Genomic DNA, 27,178 nt, shown 5'->3' on the forward strand with positions numbered 1-27,178 from the left:
GATTTATTGATTTCATTAGTCGTTGATCATCAATTAGCCCCGGCATTTGCTGCACACCTGTACATTGCAGCATTTGTTTCTGCCTGAATTGCCTGGACCTGGCCTGGATGGACAGGTGTACAGTACAGTCCGTGCGGGAAGACATGTCGGCGTTTGTGTCTCTCTTAACGCCGACCAAGGGACGTTCGAGGGCGTTTCGGTTGCCTCGATCGGATTTGGCTGATATCAAGTCGTCCAAGGTGCAGTCTCGAGGCTGCAAAGCAGGAGACGGGATTGTGGCGACGGCATACACTGACAAGACAGCAGCTGTAGAAAGGAAGAGAAGACAGGGTGGCATCCTAACCCGAAGGCGAACCATCTGATCGCCCCCTTCCATCGTCGCCTTGACTTGGCACTGGCCCATCTATCTGTTATTATTGTACATACCCTACGACCACTCGAACACCATCAACCTATTGCACCTTCCACATTCTCTGCACTTGCCTTGGTTGGATTACCTCTTTCCTCGACATTCACACGCCACCGATGCGTCGCCCTTGGCATAGTGATCTCGCATATCATCAGCATCGGCCTGCTCATCCTCAGTGATCATCGTCGTCGCCATGGCGGCGCCCATCGACTATGCCCGCCTGCGCGAGCAGACAATGGGCTCCGGCCTCGACGAGGAAGCCGTCACAGTAAACACCCGCGCCCTCATCGACAAGGTGCTGGCGAGATACTCTGGAGAGTGGACGACGCTGCGTGAACTGATCCAGAATGCTGCAGACGCCTCTGCTAAGAAAGTCGTCATCAAGTTCGAGACTCTCCCCTCGCCCACCATACCCGTGCCTTCGACTGCCGACCCATCAGCACAGCTGAGACATGTCTTGCTGAGCCACACGCTGTCGAGACTGCTGGTGTCCAACGATGGAGAGGCGTTTGGCGAGAACGATTGGTCGAGATTAAAGAGAATCGCAGAGGGTAACCCAGACGAGACCAAGATTGGTGCTTTTGGTGTTGGCTTCTACTCGGTCTTTGCCGACTGCGAGAATCCCTTTGTCGGCTCTGGCGACCAGACCATGGCCTTCTACTGGAAAGGCAATAGTCTGTTCACGCGGAGGGGCCGTTTGCCTCAAGGCACCAGCACCGGCGAGACCTGCTTTGTCCTGGACTACCGCAACACCACCTCTCCCGTGCCCAATCTTCTGTCCATCTGTCGGTTCCTCAGCACTTCTCTCACCTTCGTCGGTCTGGAGAAGATTGAACTTTGGCTGGACCAATGGAACCTGGCCACTCTGCACAAGACCATGGCCCCCTCTGCCAACGTCGACATCCCTTCGGACATCAACCCCAAGACAAAGGCTGGCCTGATGAAGATTGTCGGGGTTGACTATCAGAATGCACAAATCCACGCCTCCTGGATGAATGTCATAGGCTGGACCCGTGTCGCCGACCACGCCCAGTCCCTCCAGCAAGCTGCCGACGCCGCTCCGCCCACTCAGTCCCTCCGCAGCTTCTTCAGTCGCCTCACTGGAAGCACAAATGCCACCGGCGCCGCTGCGAAGACGGCCGCCCGAGCCGAGGAAGCCGCTCAGCGCGCCATCGCCGAAGACCTCGCCGGCACGAGTGAGGCCACTGTCTTCCTGCGCATCAGCACTGTCAATTTGCAGACTTACTGCAGCAAGACTCTGGCTGCCGAGCTCGAACGTGCCACCAAGAAGCCTCCTCCGAAACACACCAAGATCGCAATCTTGACCTCGTCCTATCATGAGACTTCCCAGACCACCGTTTCTGGATCCGGCTCGTCCAAGGCTGGGGATATCTTCGCCTCTGTTCTGCCCACCAAGAATGGCCGCATCTTCATCGGCTTCCCCACCGCCCAGACAAGCGGCTTGTTGGCCCACATTTCTGCCCCCTCGGTCATTCCCACTGTCGAAAGAGAGAACATTGACCTGAATGCGCGTTGGGTCCGCGACTGGAACGTTGAGATGCTTCGTGTCGCTGGCATAGCATGTCGCGTCGCTTACAACGGGGAGATGCTCGAGCTCAAGGCCAGTCTCGAGCGACAGATGACCAAGTCTGGCACCAAGAAAGTCACAAAGCAAGATCTGGCCACCATCTTGCCTGCTGCTGTCCATACCTTCAAGCAGTACACATACCAGGAATCCACCCCTTCTCCACAGGTCGGTCAGATCGTCGAGGAAGCCTTCTGGACCTGTAACCAGAAGGCCTCTGTCACCATTGTCTCGACGCGCGGCGTACTGCCCAGCAACGAGGTGCGCATCGCCAGCGAAGAGCTGAGCTTTGTCGATGGCATCCCCGTCGTGCCCGACGAGATTGTCGACGGCAACGCTCTATTCCTCAACAAGCTGAAAGATTTTGGATTACTATCTGATATCACCACACAAGACATCAAAAAGGAGCTCGAGGCTAGAGCTTTGGACGAGGCACAACTTTCCGAATTACTCAAATGGGCTGCACGCAAATTGGCCAACGAGTCGCTGGACGTCTCTGCCATATCAACCATGTTTGACGGCACTGTAGCCACAGTCGACCAGCAGGAGAACAAGACCTACCCGAGTCCTGTTCTTCTGTTGGGCGCTATTGATGCTTTCCCCAATGTCACGAAGATCCCTATCGATCTGCCCGTGCCACCCACCACCATCCCATTCCGTTTCATCAAAGGCATACCCAAAAATCAACTGGAGGCATTCGGTTGGACGGAATTGCAGATAGTCCCCTGGCTACGCTACCTCCTCGAAAAAGACGGTTCTGGACTGCCGTCCGAACAGAGCTTCACCACGTCGGTACCCTTCGCACTCCAAGTCTTGCCTGTCCTGTCCAAGGGCTGGGACGCACTTAGTCAACCGTCCAAGAACACCGTCAGCGAAATGCTCTCTACTCGCACAGTCATCCCGACCAAGTTGGGTCTGCGCAAGCCCAGTCAGGCCTACTTCTCTTCGGTCAAGCTCTTCGACGACCTACCTACGGTCCAGGGCCTTCAAGGTGTCAAGGAGAAATTCCTCGGTGCTATTGGTGTGCGCAAGACCGTGGAGCTTTCTGTCGTCTTCGAGCGTCTGATGGCCAAATCCACAAATGAAAATGGTGTGGCGGAAAGCAAATGGAGTCACGTCGATCTGATCAAATATCTGGTGTCTGTTCGGGAAGACATTCCGGTCGAGGACATGAGCAAACTACAGAAGACCCCAGTCTGTCCTGTGGAGAAGCCTGGCGAGGTAGGCAAGCCGAACGGCGGCAAGTTGTTCAGGATCAACGAGCTATACGAGCCCAACCAGAGCATGCGTGATCTCCAACTGCCCTTGCTGCATTGGCCAGAGCCTCTGCGCAAGAGCAGCCCGGAGCACAGGTTCCTCATTCTGCTTGGGCTCAGGACCTACCCAGAGGTCATCGACATGGTCGCCATAATGGCCAAAGCCGCCACCAATGGTGACGCAAAGATGTACGACATGGCTTTACGATACTACATCACAAATTTCCACACAAACGGCTACCGGCGCTTCCCAATGGGAAGCGTGTCGACCCCCTTTCTGCCCATTCAGGGACAGCCGCTCACCAAGCTGGCTCTACCAATCGAGTGCTTCGCCAACAAGCGCGCCGCCATCCTGGGTTTCAACATCCTCCGCGAGGATCTTCGCGATGATGCTCACCTCTTCGGCGTAGAGGCAGACCCAGCCATCATCGTTTGTGCCGATCGCCTGATTCGCAACCCTCCAAAAACAAAGGCTGAAGCCAAGGACATGTTTGGCTATTTCGCTGGCAGACTTGGTGAGATTGGTGCCTCGGGCCATCTCGCCGAAAAGCTTGGGGAGTCGCGAATAGTGCCTGTCCTCAAACGGTCGCCTGGTGACACTGTCGACAAGTCTGATAAGGTACGTCTTGTGACACCCCGCTCGTGTTTCTTGGGCGACAGCAATGCATACGGTGACATCTTTGATTTTGTGGACTTTGGTTCCGAGGCGAACTCTTTCCTCTTAAAGATTGGCTCAAAGCACGAACCGAGCGCGACCGAATTAGCAGGCATGCTCATGCGCGAGCCTGGTCGTCTTCTCAATGCACTCGGCTTCGAGAAGTATTCTAGCCTTCTTCGCAGGATTGCCGACAACATACCTGCCCTTAAGGCGGACAAGACTCTCTGGGCTGGTCTGCAAAAGTCGGCCTGCTTGCTTGCAGTCAAGGAGATATCTGCGCCGACGAACGGAAAAGCTGCTGCAGCTGATGACGAGTACAACGAGTACGACGAGGATGCATCCATCAAAGAGTACCACCTCATGACACCTGCTGACATAATCATCGTCGATGACTACACGAGTTTCCGACTGTTCAGAGACAAGCTTACCTATGCGCCGCAAGAGGAAGCTCTGGAGAAGTTCTACGTATCTCTTGGTGCTCCTTATCTGAGCCAGGTCGTCGAAGACGATCAGCGCATGGGGCCACTTCTGCCTGATCAATCTGGGGCCAAATCATTGCAGCGCCTTCTGAACGAACGTTGTCGCTTGTTCTTGCACGATCATGCGCCAGAGGCGATCCGTCACGATGCCAAATGGCTGGAGAAGACATTGGTCATCAGAATGACGAGCTTCCTCACGCTCAAGAAAACCCTTAGACATGGATACAACCTTGTGCATAATGAGAAGAGGACAGCAGCTTTGCATCGGGAGACGAAGAGAGATGCGACCCTGTATATTACTCAGAGCCCAGACATGTACGAGATCTCTCGCGCCATCATGACCCTTCTCATCAAACGGCCAAAGCAACAAGACTTCCTCGCCTTGGAGATGATCATGGAGAGTAATCTCCGCCGACTCAAGGCTAAAGGCTATAACGTAGACCGTATCCTTCGACAAAAGGCCGCCGAGTCTCGTGTGGCCGAGAGCGAGCGATTGAAGGAGCTCGAGGAGCAGCAGAAGCGCGCCGCAGAAGAAGAGCGGGCTCTTCAGGCCCAACAGGGCTCTCTGTACCCGCAGCTGTCACAGCAGAACGGCTTGGCGCAGATTCCCAATCGACCTATACAGACCCCTGACCGCACTCGAGCTATACCTGGCGCGTTCGAGACATCTCCAGAGTCTGTGCCTACAAGTGCACAGGAAAAGAGGAAGACTGGATTCTTCAGTCAATTCAAGGAGACTCTTGGTTTGAACATGGTGTCAGACGCCCAAAAGCATATCAAAGGCCTTGAGCGCAATCGTGACAATTACTACAAGGCTCAGGAACAATTCATCGAAGATGAACGCAAGGCGACCGAGGAGGCAGGCGGCCGTCCACCACCTTATACACACCAAGATGCCACCCTGCCGCCACCACCTCCTCACCCGGATCATGTTGAGCAAGTGACACCTGCTCCGGTGCTATCTCAGAATCTCCGAAGTGCGGCACAAGCCAGTCGAGCATACGACAGTACTACACTGTTCGATCAACCCACGACTCGTGAGATCAAGGAGACGCCGACTTACTGCGATACAACCCCTGCGACGAACCTCAGGCTTTGGGCCGAGTCGAGCGCCGGCGTCAAAGTCTATCTCGACGATTCTATAGCCACAGTCGAACGCGATGCCTTGGTCAATGCTCACAAATCCGCCATCAATGTATTTGCCTATCTGCTACTAGACATAAGCAGCATCTACGATCTCCGCCCTCAGTCCCTGCATATCTTCTACAATACCTCCGGCTCCTCCATCGCCTTCAACAAAGGCGGCGCCATCTTCTGCAATCTCCGCTACTTTCTGCAGCTACACATGCCCAACTGGAATGACCACAGAGACGATGCGAAAGGAAAATGCGCCGCTTTGGTCTATTGGTTCGTTACCGTCGCTCATGAATTGGCACATAATATCGAACAGACGCATAATTCAGCGCACGGGTTCTACACGGAGAGCTTCATTGGAGAATTTTGGTTCGAAGTCTCCAAGAAGTGTGGGATTTGGGTCCAGGAGGCGAGGGAGGCAGCTGCAAGTGCAGCAGGGCAGCAGCAAGGCCAGAGGTCTCTGATGGATTGATAGCACTTTTTGGACTCTTGTGGACTTGGTCATAGATGTTTCATACATTCGACCTAAGCGACGAGGAGACGCATATATACATACATCATGAGAAGACGTAATAGATACCTACGCACACGCGCGCGCATACATATACACAACACGCATCTCGCACGAAAGCAAACTTATCCTTCGAAGCTAGCTGTTACACACGAGGGAGATCTTCATCATACCAGAGTGGTGCATGAAAACCATTTATATAAATATGTACATTATTAACACTCCAGTCGTGCATACAGAAGAGGAGAACAAGCAAGCCCGTTCGAGACTGATCGATCGACTGATCAGATCATGCCTTGGCCATATACACCACCTTGCTGTACAGCACACATGTTACGAACACAAAATGTCTCGGCACTGTCTCAGGTCTCATGTTAACATACGACCACCACTATAAGATGGTTTTTTTGGTTTGACAACGGGTGTGAGGATATGGCTATAAACCCTGCAAGTTTGGCATGAATGCTTTTTGATTCTCGATGGACTTGGGGGGGTCATTACCTCCGTAGATTGATACTCGTACAGTACCTCTGGAATTTTGTGGCTGTTACATGTTTGTACTTACTCCTTGGTCAGATCTGAAGGGTAATAGTAATCAAGGCGTGGACGGACATGGGAGCAGTTCAGCCTTCCAGTTGATTTCCTTGTCGCTTCTTCTGTCTTTCTTTCTCATTTGTCTTTTTCGTGCACGCAGACGCCGAGAACAAGAGCCGCGACTTTTTGCTTTGCTTGCCTATATGTCGTGGTCCCACTTTGCTTAGGAGCAAGTTTTTTTTTTTCTGATCCTTGTCTAGTTCCAGAGGAAAGGACCCATCAACTAAGGCAGACCTTCGAAACATCTTCGGCTGATGCAAAGTACTGCTGCTTGTACTGTCGAGGTTACTGGTCCTTTCCTTTTCTTTCATCTAAGTGCAGTAAACTCTGTTCATGTTGAGCCCCCCTTTTCTGTCCATTACTCTTGGAAGCGGCGCCTTGGCTGTTTGAAGAGCAAGGACGACGGGTTCTACTCCTTTTTTTGCTTCGCACATGACAGCCGACCTTGGGGTCAAACCGTTGTAAAGAGCGGAGTGAGGAGGAACAAGAAGAAAGCATACTCGAGTCGTTAAATAGGAGTCAGGATATGCAAAGGGAGAGAGACTTTTTGCGTGACACAAGACAACAAACAAGATCCGAGACATGTCATGCAAGCCATGTGGAAATCCCGTTCCGAAGCGGTGGCGCCGGCGGGCGACAGCCTGCAGCCGGGCTGTTTTTGAACTGCTTTGCAGGCAACACGCAGACAGAGGTACAAGTACCCCAGATCGGAAGTGGCTTTTCTTTACTCAGGAGCGCAGCCAATGAAAGAGCGGTGCCTGGAACGGATTTCGCTTACACCCGCTCGCTCTCTGAGTGCCTTTAGCCTTAAACAAAGACTCCCGCGGGTACTTGTACTATGTACACTTTTTCTGATGGCGCTTGTCGCAGATTTGATGCACTGTCAATCATTACCCCAGTCCTGCTCAATCTTCCCAGGGAGCCAGACCAATGTCGTGATATTGATCGAGCAGGGTGTCAAATGACGCCGCGTTGCCATGAAGGTCGATGAACGATTCTAGTGCAGGGATTAGATCGTGGCTTGCATTGCGTTCGATGAGCTCCGTGTGAGACGAGACATGCCATTCGGATTGGCAGAGCACGTATGAGCCAGTAATCATGGCAGGTATATCTTCGTATCGCCGCTCCGACAAGCGATGCTAAGTCAAAGATCGTGCATATGCGAAAACACCATCGTCTCGATAATGCTCGAACAACGACAACAACGTCTCTTACCCAACCAACCACAAGCGTCTCCTGACTCCTTTTCGGCAGTCGCACAACCGTCCGTGTTCGAGCCTGTCCGACCAGACGCAAAGACGTATGCTGAGGAAGGAGGCGGTTTCACTAACGGCGCTAGTCCAAGCCAGCCGGGCCCCTGCACGCCCTGAATTCAGGTACCTGCGACTAGTTGCCGCATCCCCGGAAACACCTACTTGTGTCAAGAGCCATTGTGAGGTCCATAAAACTATCCCCCTTCTGCCTTCAATCACTGCGCTCTCCCTTTCTTTTCGCTTCACTCATCCGAACACTTTCTCCTCGCGGCTTCGTTCTGCATTTCACTCATTTCAAGTACGCTTAGGTCGTACGTGCCATGTGAGTAACTCTTTTTTCGTTCCTTCTTGTTACCCCAAGGGACGGCGCCGTTGCGCTCGTTATGTATATAAAAACGCTCCACGAGGCAGCCCAGCAACCATCGTTACTGCCCTGCCACCGCATCCAAGCCTCCTCATAACGTCTATATAGGCGAAAAGAGAGAAAAAAAATGACGAAGGCTTTGTATTGGTTTTCGGTTTTCTTGTGGCTATATAATGTGCTGTCGCCTTGCAACTTCTTCAATCATATCCAAGCAGCAGCATCAGCAGTAGAACTCAGCGGCAGGATCGCTAATGATTGGAATCAAAAACACAGTCCTTTGGAGAAGCTCTTTATTCTGGATCTGGAATCCCCGTCAATACACATCACAGAGCAACTTTCTCAAATCATCAACTCTCTCACAAATCTCAAAACTTCAACATGCGTACCTCAACTCTCGTCTCCGCGGCATTCGCCGGATGCGCCGTCGCTTCGCCTCTTGTCAGGCGCAACCCAGTCCTGGAGATTGACACCGTCATTGACGAAGTCATTGTGACTGACATTGTCACGGTTACTGCTGGCGTGCCTGCCCCCACCGCAGCACCAGCACCCGTCACCGTCACCCAGGTCGCCACAACTTCCGCCGTCGAGGCTCCTCCTTCAAGCTCCTCGGCTTCCGCTCCGGCCCAAACCTCCAGCGTAGCACCAGTCGTTCAGCACAACTTCTTCGGAAACTTGGGAAGCAACCCCTCTCCCGCTGTCTGGACTTCGGCCTGGACGTCAGCCTGGACCTGGACCGTGGCCGCTTCTTCCAGCTCTGTTGCCGAGCCCACCACTTCTTCCATCTATGTTGCTCCATCCTCCTCTGCTTCCGCCCCTTCGAGTTCTGCTGCTGAGGTAAGCTCCTTGAATTCTTTACTTAAACGTACTCTTCGCAAGCGTGAGGACTTTACTAGCCTCATGGCTGTCATGTTCCGCCCTTCCCAAACCGCATATGAACCTCCAGCGTTCTCGGCCACCCAGACTGCAAATGGCGAGAAGCCTTCCTCCGCTTCGACCAAGTCGTCCTCCGTGAGCACCAAGGCCACTTCCACAAGCCAGTCGTCGAGCATTGCTGCAGCCACGTCGAAAAGCGCGAGTTCAACAGCAACGTCTGGTGAAGCAGCTTCGTCGACGAGGGAGACTTCGAGCAGTGCATCTGCGACCAGTGATTCCGTTCCAACGAGTTCTTCGAGTTTCTCTTCTTCCTCTTCTCTTTCTTCTTCTCTCTCATCTGTCACCCCCTCATCCGCATCCTCTACCACTTCCTCTTCCTCTCTCACTTCATCGGACACACCATCTTCCACTTCCTCAGACGTGCCCTCCTCCACTTCCGCAGACGCACCTTCTTCTACCGCTGTCATAAACACCCCAATTACAACATCTGAACTGCCCTCTTCCACTTCGAGCACCTCAGACACCCCCCAACAGGTCAATAACACATTCCCCAAACACTACATCAGACATGAAACCACGCTTTCATAGCTGTACATCGAACATTGTTTGCTGACAATTTTCTATAGTCTACCATCGCAGCCGCTGCACCTGCTGTTGCCACCACCTACAACGAGAAGGTCATTGCTCACCACAACGTTCACCGTTCCAACCACTCAGCCCCTGTCCTGACCTGGAGCGATGACCTCGCCAACACTGCCGCTGCGATTGCGGCCACCTGCGTCTACGCTCACAACACCACTGCCGGCGGCGGTGGCTACGGCCAGAACATCGCTGCTGGTGTCGAGGCCACCAACGTCTCTTCCGTCATCACTGACCTCTTCTACAACGGTGAGGTTGGCTTCTTCGATGGTCTCTACGGTCAGGCCAACCCTGACATGAGCAACTTCGAGAGCTGGGGTCACTTCTCCCAGATTGTCTGGAAGGGCACCAACCAGGTCGGCTGCGCCACCCACGACTGCAGTGCCACTGGTCTCGCCAACACTGGTACCGGTGTTTCTCCCTTCTTCACTGTCTGCAACTACGGTCCTCCCGGTATGTGTCATCGAACTGGATTTGTTTGTGATAGCGATTACTAACAGCGAAATCAGGCAACTACGCTGGCGAGTACGCCGACAACGTTGGCAACTCTCTCAACCGCGCTACCGTTGATTCGAACTACGGTCAGTAAATGTCCTGGAGACACTCATGGACAGAACAACCAAAATGGAACGAGCATCCTCAGGAGGAGCCGAAGCAGCAAATTGTCGGGTACAAAATAGAGGCCAATTGCGAAAAGGGGCTATTATCGCACACGATTCTGATTCTATGATGGCATCGAAGGGGGTGATGGGGCATGCAGGACTGGTTTCTTCATACATCATTTCGCTCCTGGCGAAGATGAATGGCATGGCTTGCCTATTAGGGGTTTTCTTTTCTTTTTCTTTTCTTTCGACGAAAGAGTCGGGGTCAAGAGAGGAGGACTCGAGCGTCAAAGTCAGGCACGCGAGGCCGATTTCTTCACCTTCGTTGTTTATACATTTGCAATGTTTCTATTTTTGCTAAGAGAGAGAGTGGTTTGGTGTGGTTCTTTTTGGAAGGGTTGTGGTGGTGGATTACCGTAGCTTCAGCTTTAGAAGATGCAAACGAGAAAAGACTTGAATCTCGCCGATTGAATTGAATGATGATTTGGTGTCTACATTATATCCTTTTGTTTCTTTCTGTGCTTGTTCAACTGGTTTTGGGTGTTTTATCAAGGTAGATAAGTGGATTGTAAGTACCTTGACTCGTAGAGCAAAGAAGGACTCGTGACGCATGCAGAGATGCCTGTTTCCGGCTCGCCATGCACAGGTATGAGAATAGATACTGCAACTGCAGGGTAGGCAAGTCAAAAAGACATCATGACGATCGCGGACATGGTCGGTAATAATGCAAGGTCACGGTAAGGTTAAGATGCCAATCTTGGATGAGGTACCGAGCCCTCGAGGAACATGTGGGGTCGTTGTTCCGATGACGGAGGATGATGGAGGCGGAGGTCCCCGCAGGTGATGCAAGAATGAAATGAGAAGCTTGTGATAAGACACTTGCTTTAGGTACTGTAAGATAGGTAAGGTAACTGCTTGTTCTGTACCACTGTATGCCTGCAACATGAGTATGAGCTGGACCGTACCTTATATTTCTCATTATTTCTTTGGTCATCAGACGACCAAACACGGATAAAGCTCTGACGCTCTTCACTTGTTAGATCTAAGACGTGCGCATGTCTCTAAGACGGGGTTTGATATCGTCTGGGAGAACTGACACTAGATCATTTACCCCAACGTTCACTGGTCAGCAGCAGCAACAGCAGCAGCATCAGCAACAAGAGCAGCATCAACCCCGCCACCGCTTTGCCTCTCGCCGCAATCGCAATCGCAGCGATTGCGCTATCTGGTGGAGCCGCAAGAGGCTTCCTTCGCTTTCTATCGGGTTACCGCAAACGACCTCGGGTCGCTCCATCGCACTACTCTCATCCCACATTATCGACACAAGCATCGTAATAACGCGAGATTATCATTATCATCATTGCTTGTCGCTACTGTCGTCGTCGTTGTTGTCGCTTGGTTTAGCATTAGGATCAACGAGCAGCACACCAAGTCGTTTACGTACGTCCCCGCTACCGCTGCCGCCTTTGCTGCCACAACCAGTAGTGGACCGACGTCAATTGTCACCCAACTTCGCGATCCACGGCCGCAACATGTCAACCTCGGCTGTGAATTTCTCGTCTTCGGCATCGCATCCTGTAGGATCCAGTGGTGCTCATCTGCTCCCCCTGACAAACAGATGTGAGGAGAGCAAATCGCCATATGTACGTCAGTCCAGCTTCTAGATCGTCCCGTCCCTTTCGCGAGCCTAAACGGAAGTGGGCCGGGCCAATCTCACGAGTCAATCTAATCGTCATATTAAACCCACCGCCTATGTCTATCTTGTTATTTGCTATAATGTTCTCTTGATACCATACAGTCACACTAATCCTTCTCGCCATCCAGGTCCGGTCACATGCTTCTAATCCGACAGCATGGCAGCTATGGACTCCGGAAACACTGGCCCTGGCCAAAGAGACCAATCGTCTGATCTTTGTGTCGATAGGATACTCGGCCTGTCATTGGTGCCATGTCATGGCGCACGAGTCGTTCGCTGATGAGCGCGTCGCACGTTTGCTGAACGAGAACTTCATTCCGATCAAGATCGACCGCGAGGAACGCCCGGACATCGACAAGGTCTACATGGACTTTTTGCAGGCCACTTCCGGCGGTGGTGGCTGGCCGTTGAATGTCTTTGTCACGCCGGACCTGGAACCCATCTTCGGTGGCACCTACTGGCCTGGTCCGGAGAGTGAGAGAGCCAAAGGAGCGCAGGGAGCCGGATTCGAGGACATCCTGAAAAGAGTCGCGAGCGCGTGGAAGGAACAGGAGCAACGGTGTAGGGAAAGCGCAAAACAGATCACTGCTCAGCTCAAAGAGTTTGCGCAAGAGGGCACGCTGAGCGGACCCACGAAGAGTCAAGAGCTTGGGCAGGGCGACGACGACGCATTAGAACTGGAACTGCTAGAGGACGCTTATCAGCACTATCGCGCCAGATTCGACAAGACGTTTGGAGGCTTTGGCAGCGCTCCCAAGTTCCCGACGCCTAGTCACCTGGCCTTTCTGCTGAGACTGGGAGAATGGGATGGGATTGTGAAAGATGTCGTCGGCGAGGATGAAGTGCAGAACGCAAGAGCCATGGCTGTCAAGACGCTGGAACACATGGCCAGAGGCGGTATCAAGGACCAGATCGGCAATGGCTTTGCGAGATACTCTGTCACTCGCGATTGGAGCCTGCCGCACTTTGAGAAAATGTCAGTCGGTTGTTGAAGCATTGTTTGGTCAAGGATTTACTGACAATGCGCAGGCTGTACGATAATGCCCAGCTCCTTTCGCTCTACCTCGACGCATGGCTCATCACGTCCAACCCCTTGTTCCTCGATACTGTCCACGACATCGCTACCTACTTGACCAGTCCACCCATCCAGAGCTCCACCGGAGGCTTTCACGCATCGGAAGATGCAGACAGTGCGCCGTCCGCATACGACTCGGAGCACAAAGAGGGGGCATTCTACGTCTGGTCATCGTCTTCCTTCCACAAAGCCATCGAAGACGACAAGATGGCCGAGATCTGCGCTCGCTACTGGAATGTCCGCGAGGACGGCAATGTCTCGCCACGTTACGACGTCCAGAGCGAGCTTGAAGGTCAGAACACGCTGAGCGTCACCTGCACTATCCCCGAACTCGCGAAAGAGTTTGCTATCTCCGAGTCGGATGCTGTCAAGTCGGTGACAACAGGACGCGCTCAACTGCTCGCATGGCGAGAACGCGAACGACCTCGTCCCCATCTTGATGACAAGATCGTCGTTTCTTGGAACGGCCTTGCCATCTCCGCCCTTGCACGCACCGCTACCGCTCTCGCCGACTCAGACCCTCAAGCCAGCAAGACTTACCTTGCAGCAGCCGAGTCTGCCACCATATTCATATCTCGAGAGCTATACGACACGTCCAGCAAGACGCTTCGCCGAGTCTACCGTGAAGGTGCCGGCGCCACAAATGGGTTCGCTGACGACTACGCCTTCCTCATTTCTGGCCTGATTGATCTCTACGAGGCCACCTTCAACGACGCATATCTGTCCTGGGCTGACGACCTACAAAAGACTCAGAACGCATTGTTCCTGGATCAGAAGCGCGGCGGATATTACGGCACACCTGAACACCAAGCGGATATTCTGATACGGAGCAAAGACGCCATGGACAACGCTGAGCCTAGCGCCAACGGAGCCAGCGCAGGAAACCTATTCCGCTTGGCTGCACTGCTAGAGGATCATTCGTATGCAGCATTGGCGAACCGTACGCTGCGGGCCTTCGAAGTGGAGATGGGTCAACATCCCGGGCTCTTCACGGGTCTCATGTCCGGTATCGTGTGCGCGCGCCTCGGTGTCAAGCCGGTTGTCATCGCCGGCCCAGATGACGGCAGTAGCAACGGTGAAGTGAGCCAGGCGCTCAGGACACTGAGGAGCATGTGCAGGCCTGGCTCGACAGTTGTTCGTATCGGCGGTGCTCAAGCGCAGAGCGACTGGTTGAGGAGCAGGAACGAGGTCCTCGCCCAGGTAGATCCACAGAGACAAATGGTGCAGGTTTGCGAGGGGACGAGTTGCAAGCTTATCAAGGCGAGCGAAATCGTCGAGATACTCAAGGGGACGCATGTGTAGATGGTCTTGGCCGGAGTGCATGTCTCGACATGCGGAAGGAGACAAGGAAGAGATACAGAGGTGGGACGGGAAAGTGTAGACTACAAGAGATCGGCAGAGGGAAGCATCTATGGCGACATGATTGATTATTGGGGTAGAGGACAGGCGAAGATGATGGAGGGGTGTTTATGGTACTTGTAGATCTCTCTGCATGGACGAGGGACAATCAACGATACCTGCCCTTGCGTTTCTGGGGCACGCTTCTTCAGCTTTCATCACTCTTCTTTTCTCTCCGGCATGCTCTTCTAGTGCTTGTATAAAGCTGGGAATAAAATCGGTGTACGACTCGGTGATTAAAAGTTGCGTGCGGCGATAAGCCGGGGACGGAAGCTTTCCCCCACAAAATCTTGGCCTCAGATGACGACTGGGAAGGAGCGCGCTCGCGGTTCAGGGACGAGCCGAAACGTGTTGTTCCAAAAAGAGCATACCTTATTCTTGTTATTCTCGTGTCGACCTATTCCCATTTCTTTGCTGTTAGTCTCAATCAACAGGAACCAGGAGTGACGGCCAGAGGACAGAGCATTGAAGTCTCTCTCTCTTCCACCTCGTCTCTTCGTGCAGAACAGAAAATGATGGCGCCCTCTCTGGGGCAGCTCTCGACGGCTGTATTGGCCGTCCTGCCGTTGCTGTCTGGTACAGCACAGGCTCAGAGTCAGGGAGCAGAAGGAGGAGATGCATCGTTGGTGTTCAGCAAGGCGTCCAATGATTCTTTACTATGGGGCCCTTATCGCCCGAATCTGTACTTTGGCGTCCGGCCCAGGATCCCAAAGAGTATCATGACAGGATTGTTGTGGGGTCAGGTCGATGATTACAAGACGGTTCCTCAAAGTGCGTTTCGGTTAGAGCAGAAGTGAGGGAACGTAACAAAGCTGACTGGCCTTGATTTTTTTGGTGGTGAATTGTAGGCATGCGGTTTACCTGTGAGCAGAACGAGGGCATGGCCGGCTATGGATGGGAGTCGTATGATCCTCGATCCGGAGGTGTGCAACACATCCACGACAAGGAGAACGGACTCGATCTGACGACGGAATTTGTCAAGTTTCCTGAACACGGCTCGCATGGTGGGTCATGGGGCGCGAGGATCAGAGGAACCCCTCGTGAGGACGCAAGTCCGGACATGCACACGGCCATTCTCTTCACAGTCGGCGTAGAGGGACTGGGTAGTTTGAATGTCGAGGGAGCGGAAGAGGAGGACCAGGAGGACAAGGGGTTCTTGGGCAATGTCAGGATCAGCGGAGAGACACCGGAGCTGGGCGAGTTTGCTTTCACCATCACCGAAGGACAGGGAGTTCGTCCTTCCCACGGCCACGAGCCGACATACCACGCGAAGCCTCTGGACAGGACAATGGTGCACAGTATCCAAGCCCCATTGGAGGCCCTGTGGCAGGCCAAGCCGCTTGTCTTTTCCAGCATGAAGACGACCATCGACGAGTATATCGAAGAGTTCACCACCGAGAAAATGCCCCCTCCCTTCCAGACTTATACGATCCAAAACAAGCCTGGAGCTGGCAACTTCCACATGATCCAGAAAGTCTTTGAGGGTGCCTTTGAGTTTGATGTCGTCTTTTCCTCGGCATCAGGACTCGAGCCCATCACCTCTGAGGATCTCACTAAACAGATCGAGTCCAACAACAAGGCTTTTGCTGCACAGTACGAACAGGCCTTCCAGCCTTCCAAGCCCTTTGACGAGCCTCGCTATCTTGAATTCTCCAAGTCGCTCTTTTCCAATCTCATCGGAGGTATTGGTTACTTTTATGGTGATGCCGTCGTCGATCGATCTTACGCACCGGAGTACGAGGAGGAGAACGAAGGTTTCTGGCAAGAGACAGCCGAAGCAAGAGCCAGGAACCAGCAGGAGCTCGAGGGTCCTTATGAGTTGTTCAGCAGTATCCCTTCGCGTCCCTTTTTCCCTCGTGGCTTCCTCTGGGATGAAGGATTTCATCTCCTACCAATTATTGACTGGGATGTCGATGTTACCCTGCAGATCATCAAGAGCTGGTTCAACCTGATGGACGAGGATGGATGGATCATGCGCGAGACCATTCTCGGCAACGAGGCGCGCAGCAAGGTGCCTCAGGAGTTCCAGACTCAGTACCCGCACTACGCCAATCCTCCCACTTTGTTCTTCGTTCTCCGCGCTTTCCTGGACAAGATCGCTGAACAGTCATCGCCATCGTCTGCTCACGGCAAGGAGCCTCTCGGCCACCCAGAGGCCAACAAGGTTCTCGGTGACAAAGAAACAGCCATGTCCTATCTGCGTGATCTGTATCCATTGTTGAAACGCCACTTTGAGTGGTTCCGCAAGACTCAATGGGGTGACCTCAAGACCTACGACCGTCCCGCATTTTCTTCCAAGGAGGGCTACCGCTGGCGCGGAAGCACGCAGACTCATCTTTTGACCTCTGGACTGGACGACTATCCCCGACCTCAACCACCTCACCCAGGCGAGTTGCACACTGATCTGATCAGCTGGATGGGCATGATGAGCAGAGCCATGAAGCGTATTGCCACTTCGCTGGACGAGACCGAGGACGCCGCAACCTATGGCAAGATGGAGGAGGCCATCATAAAGAACATTGACGACCTGCACTGGGACGAGAAGGCGCAAGCCTACTGTGATGCCACCATTGACGATTACGAGGAGAGCGTGCACGTGTGCCACAAGGGCTACATTTCACTCTTTCCATTCATGACTGGTCTCATGGACCCCAAACATCCTCATCTGAAGGCTGTCCTCGACTTGATCGCTGACGAGGAAGAGCTCTGGAGTCCCTTTGGAGTCAGATCTCTGTCCAAACAAGACGACTATTACGGCACCGCAGAGAACTACTGGAGAAGCCCTGTGTGGATGAACATGAACTATCTGATCGTCAAGGAGTTATACGTAAGCCACAAATTTCCTTTCTCCCATCACCACCAGTACCCAACACTGACCCCTTCCTCCCCTTACAGACTATCGCCACAGCGCCCGGTCCACACAAGAAGCAGGCAAAGAACATGTACGACGAGCTGCGCAAGAACCTCGTCAAGACCGTCTACAACAGCTGGAAAGAAACCGGCTTCGCATGGGAGCAATACAACCCGGAGACAGGCAAAGGGCAGAGAACCCAGCACTTCACCGGCTGGACGAGTCTGGTCGTCAAGATCATGAGAATGCCAGCAGTTGGGGATAGCAAGGCGAAGGGAGGCGCGCACGATGAGTTGTAGACAGGCATTGACGATAGAAAAGTGGCTTTTATCGGGAAAAGGCCAAGAGTAAATGGAACCTGTATATTGTACATTTCACTGTGGCGAGCGATGTCTGGATATCTGAGAAGACTCGGCAGAGACGCTCCGATCATCTGTAACTCATACATACGTTCGCTTCATCACGTCGATAAGGAGGTTTGCTTCGCCCTGTTCTCGTCGACTATGCTATTGTGTCATACGCGCGTACACCTCTCTGCAGCTCGCCCACGCCTTGTATGATTATCAGCCAGGCACGATTCCACCATCGTTCTGGTTCAATCCCTCATGATGCAATCTACTTGATCCAGTAACCATTCCAGTCCTACATGAACAGTCATTCAATCAATAAATCAATCAAGCCAAATCATCACGAAACGAGAAGTAAAAGGAAGCTCAAAGGACAGGGTTACCGCGTATCCCCCTACCTCACCTCGCTAGAGAAGCCACTAAATCCAATCTTCCACAATTACGCATACAGACTGCTAATTGTGTCTTCCTAGTTCCCATGAGTTGGGGCGGGGAAGATCCAAGGCAGACTGATGAAAAGGTACTTTTCAACACCTGTGGACTGAATGGCAAAGAACCCCTTATTCCCCTGTCTCTTTAGACCGTCTCCAGGCTTCTCATCGCTAAAAGGAGCATATACGGGGCAAAGAAAGCAAGTCCTACATTTCTGCGTCGAACTTGCAGCAAGCAAGGCAAGTAATGCAAGAGAAGCATGAGGGACAAACATGAAGGAAGGGAAAGGACAGGGTCGTCGCCATCACTCAACACAACACCTTTCATGACGATCGATAAGTATTACTAAAGTGTCGTTTCGATCTCATCCGTACCCTCCTCCTCTGAGGTACAGTATATCCATATTGTGCATCGCGAAAAGAGAGTCGTATCATACCTGCCGCTGGCAACTATCAATCAATGTTTATTGTTCTGACTGGACCAGTCTCTAGTCGGATCGAGGAAAGCGTGGTGATGTACGTTCACGTTCAAACACACCGCAGTCCTAAGCTTTGGTTTATCCTCGCTGCCGTTACAGGTGTCTTACATGGTGATGGTGATGTACATAGGCGTTCTTGACCAAGGAAAAAGCAAGTGCTTGACTTTGGATCCGATGAGACGTAAGCGATTATCTAGCTCAATCATTGATTGAAGACACGAGGGGATGGAAGGCGATAGAGAGACAGGGTCGCCCTCACTCCAGCCCATTGACAATCTCAAAAGAGTCGTCGACGGAAAAGCAGAGACACAGAAAGAAATTGTCGAAGTCTTGAGGCCTAGCGTTCGACATGCGCCCACTGCAGCCTAAGAAGAGAAAGCATGTGATTGAAGAACAATATCTGGGTTATTTCGATCCGTCGTCTGCTATATTGTCCTATGTTCTACAAATCACCGGTATCGTTCGTGCTAAGACAGTCACCAGACCGCATTCCAGACAGGAAGTACACACGGCTTCGATTGCTTACGCTTACATTTTCTGCTTCTTGTCGAGTCCAGGTCTAGGAGCACTCGGAGGGCTGTGTCTCCACTAACCAGCACATCGGTCCCAGCAGATGACCTCGCATGCTCTGCGAGGCTCATCCATGTCTCTCACCCTCCGATACATCATCAGCTCTGAGTCCAGGCCTAGGAGGAGAAGAAGAAGAAGAAGAAGAAGAAGAAGAAGAGATGGGATGCAAGAAGACATTACCCAGCCAGGACTCGAATCTGCATGCTATATTTCTGTATCTCTGGAAGCGAGGCACGCTTGATGCAGAAGGCCAGGCTAGAGCTGTCAAGTGGTATGGATTTGGCACAACACTATGCATTGCTTTCGCCATGTCATAGCTGTAGTCATTACAAGTCGGCGATGGAAAGTGTTGCATAGCACCAAGTGGCTTAGTTTTCAAAGGAATGTAATCACCGCCGTATAAGCCCAGAAGTGCAGAGTTTGCACGGACAATATGGCTATATCGAGACCGAGAACCACGAAGGCGGTGTTTCGTCGTATTCGTCATTGAGACGAACACCAAGTGAAGAAAAAAGCAAGTTCGAGTCGTCGTTATGCACGTCATGCTGTAGTGCATCGGAGTAAGAAAAGCGAGACAAGCTTGATATCATTCCACATGCAGTATACAGCGCACCTACCTACCTCAACCTAATATTTCATCATTGCCAACATAACCTCGCAAAAGAATCCCCCAGAGCCAAGTTAGATAGATCATAATCAGACACAGAACCATTGGACCATGACGAACAGCATCTTGCGTTTTCCTATTTTTGCATGTCATGCCGGATTCGGTCGGAGTGGAAGGGAAGTTGGACCCTGGAATCCTACGAAACGCCTTGTTTTTTTTCTCTTCGCTTCATGAAAACATGTTTGGCGTATAGTGATACGAGAAAGAGGTTACCACATCCGACGTGTACCGCCAACATCTCACGTCTGTATAGTCGTCTGTTATGTTCGCTCGCTCATCTTCACACTATAGCAAGAAAAGTCTTTATTTGGTTTGCGAATCTCCGATTGGCTGCCCTGTAGCAAAAGACGAACGTCGAAATAAGCAGCGCAGCCCTGTCCTGTCACAACATGAGAGACCTGCAGCGGAAGGATCACCAAGTCTATCAAACGCACGTTGATAAGACCAGAAAACGTCTTGTCAGTGTCGTGCAGCCAGAAGGATTGAGAAGGAGCACCAAGTCTCTTCTGCAGTAGTCTCATCTTGCTCTGCCGGCAAAACACAAGATGTCATGCAGCGGTAGGATTCGACGGCTGCATCGAACCAAGATAGCAACCATCCAATGTCTTGCAGCAAAGAGGATCAATAACGTTTTGTGGTTGTAGTGGGTAGGAATGCTAATTCGATCCATGTTGGTGATCCGATCTTGTGGCGTTTTTGGTGGCTTGGTATAGCAAACCTAGTTCGAAGCGGCGGACAAGATAGACTATTTTCTAATTCTAACCACTGTTCATGTGAGTCGTCATACCAGAAGATCGCGGTGCAAGAGCAAGAAAATAATAAAGTCGTCCTTGTGGATCAGATGCTGTTGTGCTATAGATTCAGGTAGACGATGCTTCCGGCCTCCCAGCAATATCGCAAGGTCGACATGCTACCTCGCATCACCTTCGCTCAGAAGTAGTGATTACTTGCTCAGCCATTCGCTTGCCTCTTCTCGCCAAGCGAACACAGACCGACCATTGCCTTGACCGATGATTTCGATGGACTCATCGAAATTACAAAGTCTTTTATCTTTGGCATCGTCATTATTCGCGGAAGATGGGTCGTCTCGCCATATTTCAATGCCGTGCCAGAGTCTTTGAGCTTTCAGCATCAAGGCTACGCGTTGGGCTTGTGTAAGATCTGCGACTTCGAACAAAGCAATCTTTGAGCCAGCCTTACGCGCAATCTCCATAAGGCGGGGGTAGAAAACATCTCCAAGATCGACTCCATGCAACTCGCATTTTCTGTCTGGAACCAGTGCTAGACGAGGCTCGAAGTTCCTCACTGAGCGTATGGTAGTGGTGTTGAATGCTTCCGGGGAAATGTATGGTGGATTGGAGATGAGTATGTCCCACTCCGAGGCGTCGGACTCCGCGTCGAACTCTCGCAGAACCTTCCACAATGAGGGCGCACTACCTTCATGTGTACCATGCTCGTCCGCAAGTACATCTGCCCTGACGAAGTCAAGCTTTCCTTTGATGCTTGTCCGTCTTCTTTGTTGCGCTAGAATGTTCTTGTTATGCTTGGCGAGGCTCACCGCATTTTCCGACACGTCCACTCCAAGCAGATGTAAACTTGTGACATGTGAATGCCGCTGCTCGAATTCATATCGGAAGAGCAGCGGTATACATCCAGTACCAGTACATAGATCCAAAATACGCAACCCATCAGGTGGGCGCAGTAGTCTTTGAACGAGATTGGTGACGGAAGTGGCGGTTTCTTGTCTGGAATTCCGTGTTTCAATCTCAGCACCAAGGAGCAAGGGTATACAAATCTGGCTTACCTCGGGATGAGCACGCCAGGCCTACACGTTATTTCGAGATCTCCAAAGTATTCACTACCAAGCAGATACTGCAAGGGTACGCCACGCGCTCTCTCACGACATAGTTGATGCAAAGAATGGCGCCACTTCACCTTGTGACATTGTCCTGCATGTTGAGGCTGTTGACTGCGGACCCTTGCAAATTCCCTGAGCCAGCGCAACTCATTCTGCGCCGCTCTGACATCGCGTGTAGCCTGTAGAACCAATGGAAGCAGCGCATCGATAGCCCTCGCCTGATGGAACAATGACGGCTTCAGTCTCGGCATAAAGTCTCCTGAATTGTTGTGAAGGAACACAATGAACAGAGTACAGACCCCCAGCGATCGATCATCTGAACGCTTCTACCCCGGTCTTCTCAGGACTTTTGCAAGCGAAAGCTTTTGCCGCTGATAACTTGCCACCTCGACGTCCAATGTGCATCGATAACTGCTAAGATCACCACATATTAGTCGCACAGAGTGATCGTCAACAGTATAGACGGAGTATCTGCTGTCTCATGCATCTTGTTTCATTGAGCGCATTGTGTGTGTGTGTGTCGTGCAGTATAGATTATCTTGAACGGATATTGCGGTACACGCGGGGAAGACGGTACTTCGGATATCTCTCGTCAACCGTCGAACAGCCGCTCCACACGGACTCGAGTCCCCCCTCCCAAAACGTCGTACACGTCGGCTACGTGACAACGAATTGAGCCATTATTTTGGTCGGATGCAACTATTACCGCATTTCATGAACGCACAATGCATAGCACGGATTTGTCTGTGTTTCCGGGTGGTACACTGTTATTGGGAGCTAGGGATGGCCCGAGCCGTCAGGGGCCGAGTGCTTGTCTTCGAGTCCAATGTGCCTTATTGATGCTTGTGTAGGTAAGGAAACATGGTAACACACATGTACTATGACCATCCATCGAGACAACAGCCTATTGGTCGGCTCCTTTCGGTAGACGTCTTCTAGAAGCAACATAAACATATGGATGCAATATGGGAATTGCGTCGGAAATGCAGTCATCGCACATCTTTTTCGTATTATCGACTATCCTAGGGGGCTCTATCGCAGGCTGTTTCATCTCTGTGCTCCACTGCTCATCCGATTTACCGCCAGAGCATGTGCGTCATCAGTCTGGTTGGCTCGTTCAACGCAAAACACAATGCACTCAAGCGTGCATACAAGGGCCGCAATGCACTATGGCCACTGCTTGCGTTGCATTACGGGGCAGTTCCGCAATAGCAATACGCTAAACTCATGCCTGGGACAGATCTGAGAGGGTTCGATTATTCCCAACGCCTATCGTTCTCTTATGCGTACGACGACATACTGCCCCAAGCTTGAACAGGTACATGCATTGAACTACAGGATATCGGATGTCCTATGCCGTTCACGTCGAATATGGATATAAGTAGCAGAGCATTCTCCCAGACAATCAGTTGGAATCAGCAGCAGCGGCATCACTTCTACTGTACTTCAGTCTTCTACGCTTTCCTCTTACAATCTCCACTCCGGTTTATCGTCTTTCAGTGCTTCTTCATAGCGTCGCTTTTGAACTTTTGAACTTTGGCAATTCATCGCCATCAATCATCTAATAACAACATACCCATACCAACCTTGCAAACCTACCAACAATCAAAATGTCTGCTCAACACTCCGTCCGCAACTTGGTATCTGTGATCGATGAGGTCGCCCGTACTGCCCCTCAGAAGCCATGGGTTTACGTTCCTCGACACAACGAGGATGTCACCAAGGGCTACAAGACCATCACCTTCAGCCAGCTACAACACTCAATCAACAAGATGGCTCGCTGGATCGAGGCTACCGTTGGCATTAGCGGAACCAGAGAAACCCTTGCTTTCATGGACCGAACAAACGACATTCGTTACATCTTCGCCATCGGCGCTGCACTGAAGACTGGTTACAAGATTTTGCTCACCTCGACCCGCAACAACCTCGAGGGCCAGCGGTACCTGATTCAACAGACCAGATGCAAGACCTTCCTCCACGGCGAAGAGTCTAAGGGCGATGTCGACGCCCTTCATGATGCTTCGACTGAGTTCAAGTCTTTCCAGGTTCCCAGCCTTGACGAGCTTCTAGAGGGTGATGCCCACGAGTACCCTGGCCACCACGTCAGCGCCGACCCAAATGTCACCTCCATTATTATCCACACCTCTGGTTCCACCGGCTTGCCCAAGCCAATCGAGCTCCGCAATGGCTGGATCGCAACAACATACCTTTTGCCAGCCATGCAAGATCCCCATGGTCGCAAGCACTTGACTCAGATCTACTTCGGAACCCAGCCATCTCTCTGCACTCTCCCCTTCTTCCACGCTATGGGTCTCTTCTCAATCATCAAGTCCATCTTCTCACAGGGCCCCCTTATCCTTCCCCCTGTCGGTCGCTCCCCCAACGCCGAGATGAACCTCCAGATGATCCGCACCGCAAAGCCCGAGGTCGGTTTCTTCCCGCCTTCCATTCTCGAGGATATGGTCGACATGGAGGGTGGTCTAGAAGCCTTGAGCACTCTTCAATTCATTCTTTTCGCTGGTGCTCCTTTGGCACACGAGGTTGGTGACAAGATCGCTAAGGTTGCACGCATCCAAACCATCATCGGTTCCACCGAAGCCGGTATTCTCGACAGTTACGTCAACGAGGACCCAGCCGACTGGATGTACTTCGAGTGGTGCCCATGGACTGGAACCCGCATGGAGAAGCAAGACGAACTCCACGAACTCGTTCTTGAACGAGGAGACCTCACCCTGCAGGGTGCATTCTTCAGTTTCCCTGAAATCCCTGAGTGGCGCACCAAGGACTTGTACTCTGAGCACCCTACAAGAAAGGGTTTGTGGCAGTACCGTGGCCGTAACGATGATGTCATTGTTCTCAGCAACGGTGAGAAGTTCAACCCCATCGCCATGGAGAAGTTCATCGAGTCCCACAGCATGGTCAAGGGAGCTCTTGTGGTTGGTCAGAACCACTTCCAAGCTGGTCTCCTCATCGAGACCAAGGAGCCTGTCGAGCCCGAAACCTTCCTCGACACCATCTGGCCTAAGATTGAGCACGCCAACACTCTAGTTGCTGCACACGGTCGCATTTGGAAGTCGAAGGTCGCCTTTGTCAAGGAAGGCAAGGCTTTCATCAGAGCACCGAAGGGTAACATCGTTCGTCGCAAGACAATCGAGGCCTTTGCCGACGAGATTGATGCTCTCTACTCCAACGAGGGCTTCGCCGATAAGTTGGGAGAGTTGACTACCGAGTCCAGCCTCGAGGATGTCAAGCAATACATCAAGAGTGCTCTTGCTCTCACTTGCCCCAAGGTCCCTGCCGATGTTGACGAGTCAGCTGACATCTTCGAGTTCGGTGTTGACTCTCTGCAAGTCCTCGGTCTTGCGTCTGCTCTCAACCACGCCATTCCCAAGCGTGAGGGAGCGACTGACGGTGGTATCAAGTCTCGCGTTGTTTACGCGAACCCCAGCCTCAAGGCTTTGAGCAGCGCCGTCTACGATGTAGTGAGCGGTGCAGACTTCAACAAGCCCCATGTCTCTCGCGAGCAGAGAATGGCGGACACCATCGCAAAGTACACCGCCGACCTCCCCGCACCTGTCACATACTCTCCTCGTCCTCAAAAGCATGCAGTTGTCATCACCGGCACTACTGGCAGTCTTGGCGGTTACATGCTCCAGTACCTCCTCGAAGCACCCGACGTCGCTAAGGTGTACGCCTTGAACCGTGGAGAGGCTGAATCTCGACAGAGAAAGGCTTTCCAAGAGAGGGGAGTCGATGCAGACTTCTCAAAGGTCAAATTCCTCCAGACCTCGTTTGACCAAGAGCGCTTCGGCCTTTCTGTCGAGGACTATCAGGAGCTCCTGGAGAACGTCGACCTCTTCATTCACAATGCTTGGGCAGTCAACTTCAACATGGACTTGGACTCTTTCGAGCCCACTCACATCGCAGGAACCCGACGTGTTATTGACTTCAGCGCAAGCGCACAGTACCACCCTCACATCGTCTTCATCTCTTCCATTGCCAGTACCGGCTGCTGGAGCACTACCGGCCACACCGGACTGGTCCCCGAGGAGTTCTACGCCGACAACAGCCTGCCTCTTCCCCAGGGCTACGGCGAGTCCAAGCACGTAGCTAGCAGTATCCTTGCCGTCGCGGCCGAGAAATCTGGCATCGCATCCACGATCGTCCGTTCCGGACAGATCGGTGGTCCCCGCACGGCGCTTGGTCTTTGGAACAGACAAGAATGGCTGCCAAGCATCGTCGCCTCATCTAAGGCAATCGGCAAGATCCCTCGCACTTTGGGCAACGAAGACGTGGTTGACTGGGTTCCCGTCGATGTCGCGGCACAGGTCCTTCTCGAGATCGCCCACGAGCGTTTCAGAACGCAAAAGGACAAGAAGCTCGACACCTTTGCCTTGGTCAACCCTGAGATTGTCAGCTGGTCAGAGCTTGTGCCAGCTGTCCAGGCATATTACGAACCCAGGGGCGTCAAGCTGGAGGTCGTTGAATTCAAGGAGTGGCTCGACGTCCTCAAGAGTCTGCCTATGACCCAAGAGGAGGTGGCCAGGGTTCCTGGTCTGAAGTTGCTGGACTTCTACGAGGGCCTCGACACTGGAAGTGGCCTGCCCAGAATGCAAACCCACCGTACCGCAGAGGCCAGTCCCGCATTGAAGAACGCCGGTCCCATCAACGCGGCTCTAATCCAGAACTGGTGCAAGCAATGGCACTTCTGAACGAAGCGAGATGCTGGTATTGATTTTCCTGTTGCTATGATGATGTCGAAGTTGTGAATAGATTGTATCTTTTCTGGTTTGGAGTTTGGGATCCCGGGGATATCTGTTTTCTCTTCTTTTTGCTCATATCCAAAATGCGGTTCTCATTTAGCGTAGCGTACTTAGACAAATTTACGACTTTCTGCCATCATCATAAATTCACAAATGTTGTACAGTGCACAAGGCGATGAAGAAGATGATTGACGGATGCAGTTCCGGGAACGGTCCGTGTACATGGGACTAAATATCTTTGCTTGCACTCGGATCAATTCAGCTTGGATATGCTAGATTCATAAGGTATCCTCGGAGTCATGACTCTGTGAAGCCGCAACAACTTTCAGAAGCTGTGCCACCGACTGCAGTCTCAGACCACGTCAAAGCACAGTCATGCCGAGTATCTGTAGCGACGAGCCGAGGTAGCGTATAAGTATCGATGTTCTGATGACCCAAGTCTGTGTCTCCCGAGTAGAACGTCATCGGGACTGCACGACCGCCTTCGAAATCACCAAGCAGCACTCAGCACCCGTCCAGCGTGATTTACTGAAGGCCAAGTCGAAAGACCGCTCTGTTCACCGCCAAGACTTCTGAACTGACGGAGTATCGACGCGGCTTCCACGACGAACACTCCAGAAAACAGCCGTAACTTGCCTCCGTGGTCATCATTCGTTTGCGCCTGCCTTGTGCTTGGCCTCTCCTTA

The 27,178-nt window shown here is 52.3% G+C and overlaps 6 protein-coding genes across 8 annotated transcripts; 5 read left to right on the forward strand and 1 right to left on the reverse strand.

Moving 5' to 3' along the window:
- Positions 1 to 602: 602 nt before the first annotated feature.
- On the forward strand, positions 603 to 5,993 carry AAFC00_005092 (uncharacterized protein; the record flags this gene model as incomplete). The annotated part of the gene is made up of 1 exon (XM_069344832.1): positions 603 to 5,993. One exon carries the CDS (start codon positions 603 to 605, stop codon positions 5,991 to 5,993), a length of 5,391 nt encoding a protein of 1,796 aa, XP_069202656.1.
- Positions 5,994 to 8,621: 2,628 nt separating this feature from the next.
- On the forward strand, positions 8,622 to 10,344 carry AAFC00_005093 (uncharacterized protein; the record flags this gene model as incomplete). 2 transcript variants are annotated; one of them, XM_069344834.1, is made up of 3 exons in its annotated part: positions 8,622 to 9,650; positions 9,743 to 10,208; positions 10,265 to 10,344. In XM_069344834.1, the coding sequence occupies 3 exons, from the start codon at positions 8,622 to 8,624 to the stop codon at positions 10,342 to 10,344; spliced, it is 1,575 nt and encodes a 524-aa protein (XP_069202658.1). The 2 variants fall into 2 exon arrangements, with proteins under 2 accessions (XP_069202658.1, XP_069202657.1); XM_069347790.1 differs by having other exon boundaries at positions 8,622 to 9,077.
- Positions 10,345 to 11,889: 1,545 nt separating this feature from the next.
- AAFC00_005094 (uncharacterized protein) lies at positions 11,890 to 14,430 on the forward strand (the record flags this gene model as incomplete). Its single annotated transcript, XM_069344835.1, has 3 exons — positions 11,890 to 12,000; positions 12,182 to 13,029; positions 13,083 to 14,430. The coding sequence occupies 3 exons, from the start codon at positions 11,890 to 11,892 to the stop codon at positions 14,428 to 14,430; spliced, it is 2,307 nt and encodes a 768-aa protein (XP_069202659.1).
- A 608-nt stretch (positions 14,431 to 15,038) lies between these two features.
- AAFC00_005095 (uncharacterized protein) lies at positions 15,039 to 17,676 on the forward strand (the record flags this gene model as incomplete). 2 transcript variants are annotated; one of them, XM_069344837.1, is made up of 3 exons in its annotated part: positions 15,039 to 15,297; positions 15,375 to 17,353; positions 17,422 to 17,676. In XM_069344837.1, 3 exons carry the CDS (start codon positions 15,039 to 15,041, stop codon positions 17,674 to 17,676), a joined length of 2,493 nt encoding a protein of 830 aa, XP_069202660.1. The 2 variants fall into 2 exon arrangements, with proteins under 2 accessions (XP_069202660.1, XP_069202661.1); XM_069344836.1 differs by having other exon boundaries at positions 15,042 to 15,297.
- A 3,138-nt stretch (positions 17,677 to 20,814) lies between these two features.
- AAFC00_005096 (uncharacterized protein) lies at positions 20,815 to 21,980 on the reverse strand (the record flags this gene model as incomplete). Its single annotated transcript, XM_069348223.1, has 2 exons — positions 20,815 to 21,616; positions 21,676 to 21,980. 2 exons carry the CDS (start codon positions 21,978 to 21,980, stop codon positions 20,815 to 20,817), a joined length of 1,107 nt encoding a protein of 368 aa, XP_069202662.1.
- Positions 21,981 to 23,339: 1,359 nt separating this feature from the next.
- Positions 23,340 to 26,441, forward strand: AAFC00_005097 (uncharacterized protein; the record flags this gene model as incomplete). Its single annotated transcript, XM_069344838.1, has 1 exon — positions 23,340 to 26,441. One exon carries the CDS (start codon positions 23,340 to 23,342, stop codon positions 26,439 to 26,441), a length of 3,102 nt encoding a protein of 1,033 aa, XP_069202663.1.
- Between the last annotated feature and the right edge of the window lie 737 nt (positions 26,442 to 27,178).

Source organism: Neodothiora populina (assembly GCF_041146345.1).
Source record: "Neodothiora populina strain CPC 39397 chromosome Unknown canker_contig_5, whole genome shotgun sequence".
Lineage (NCBI taxonomy): Eukaryota > Fungi > Ascomycota > Dothideomycetes > Dothideales > Dothioraceae > Neodothiora > Neodothiora populina.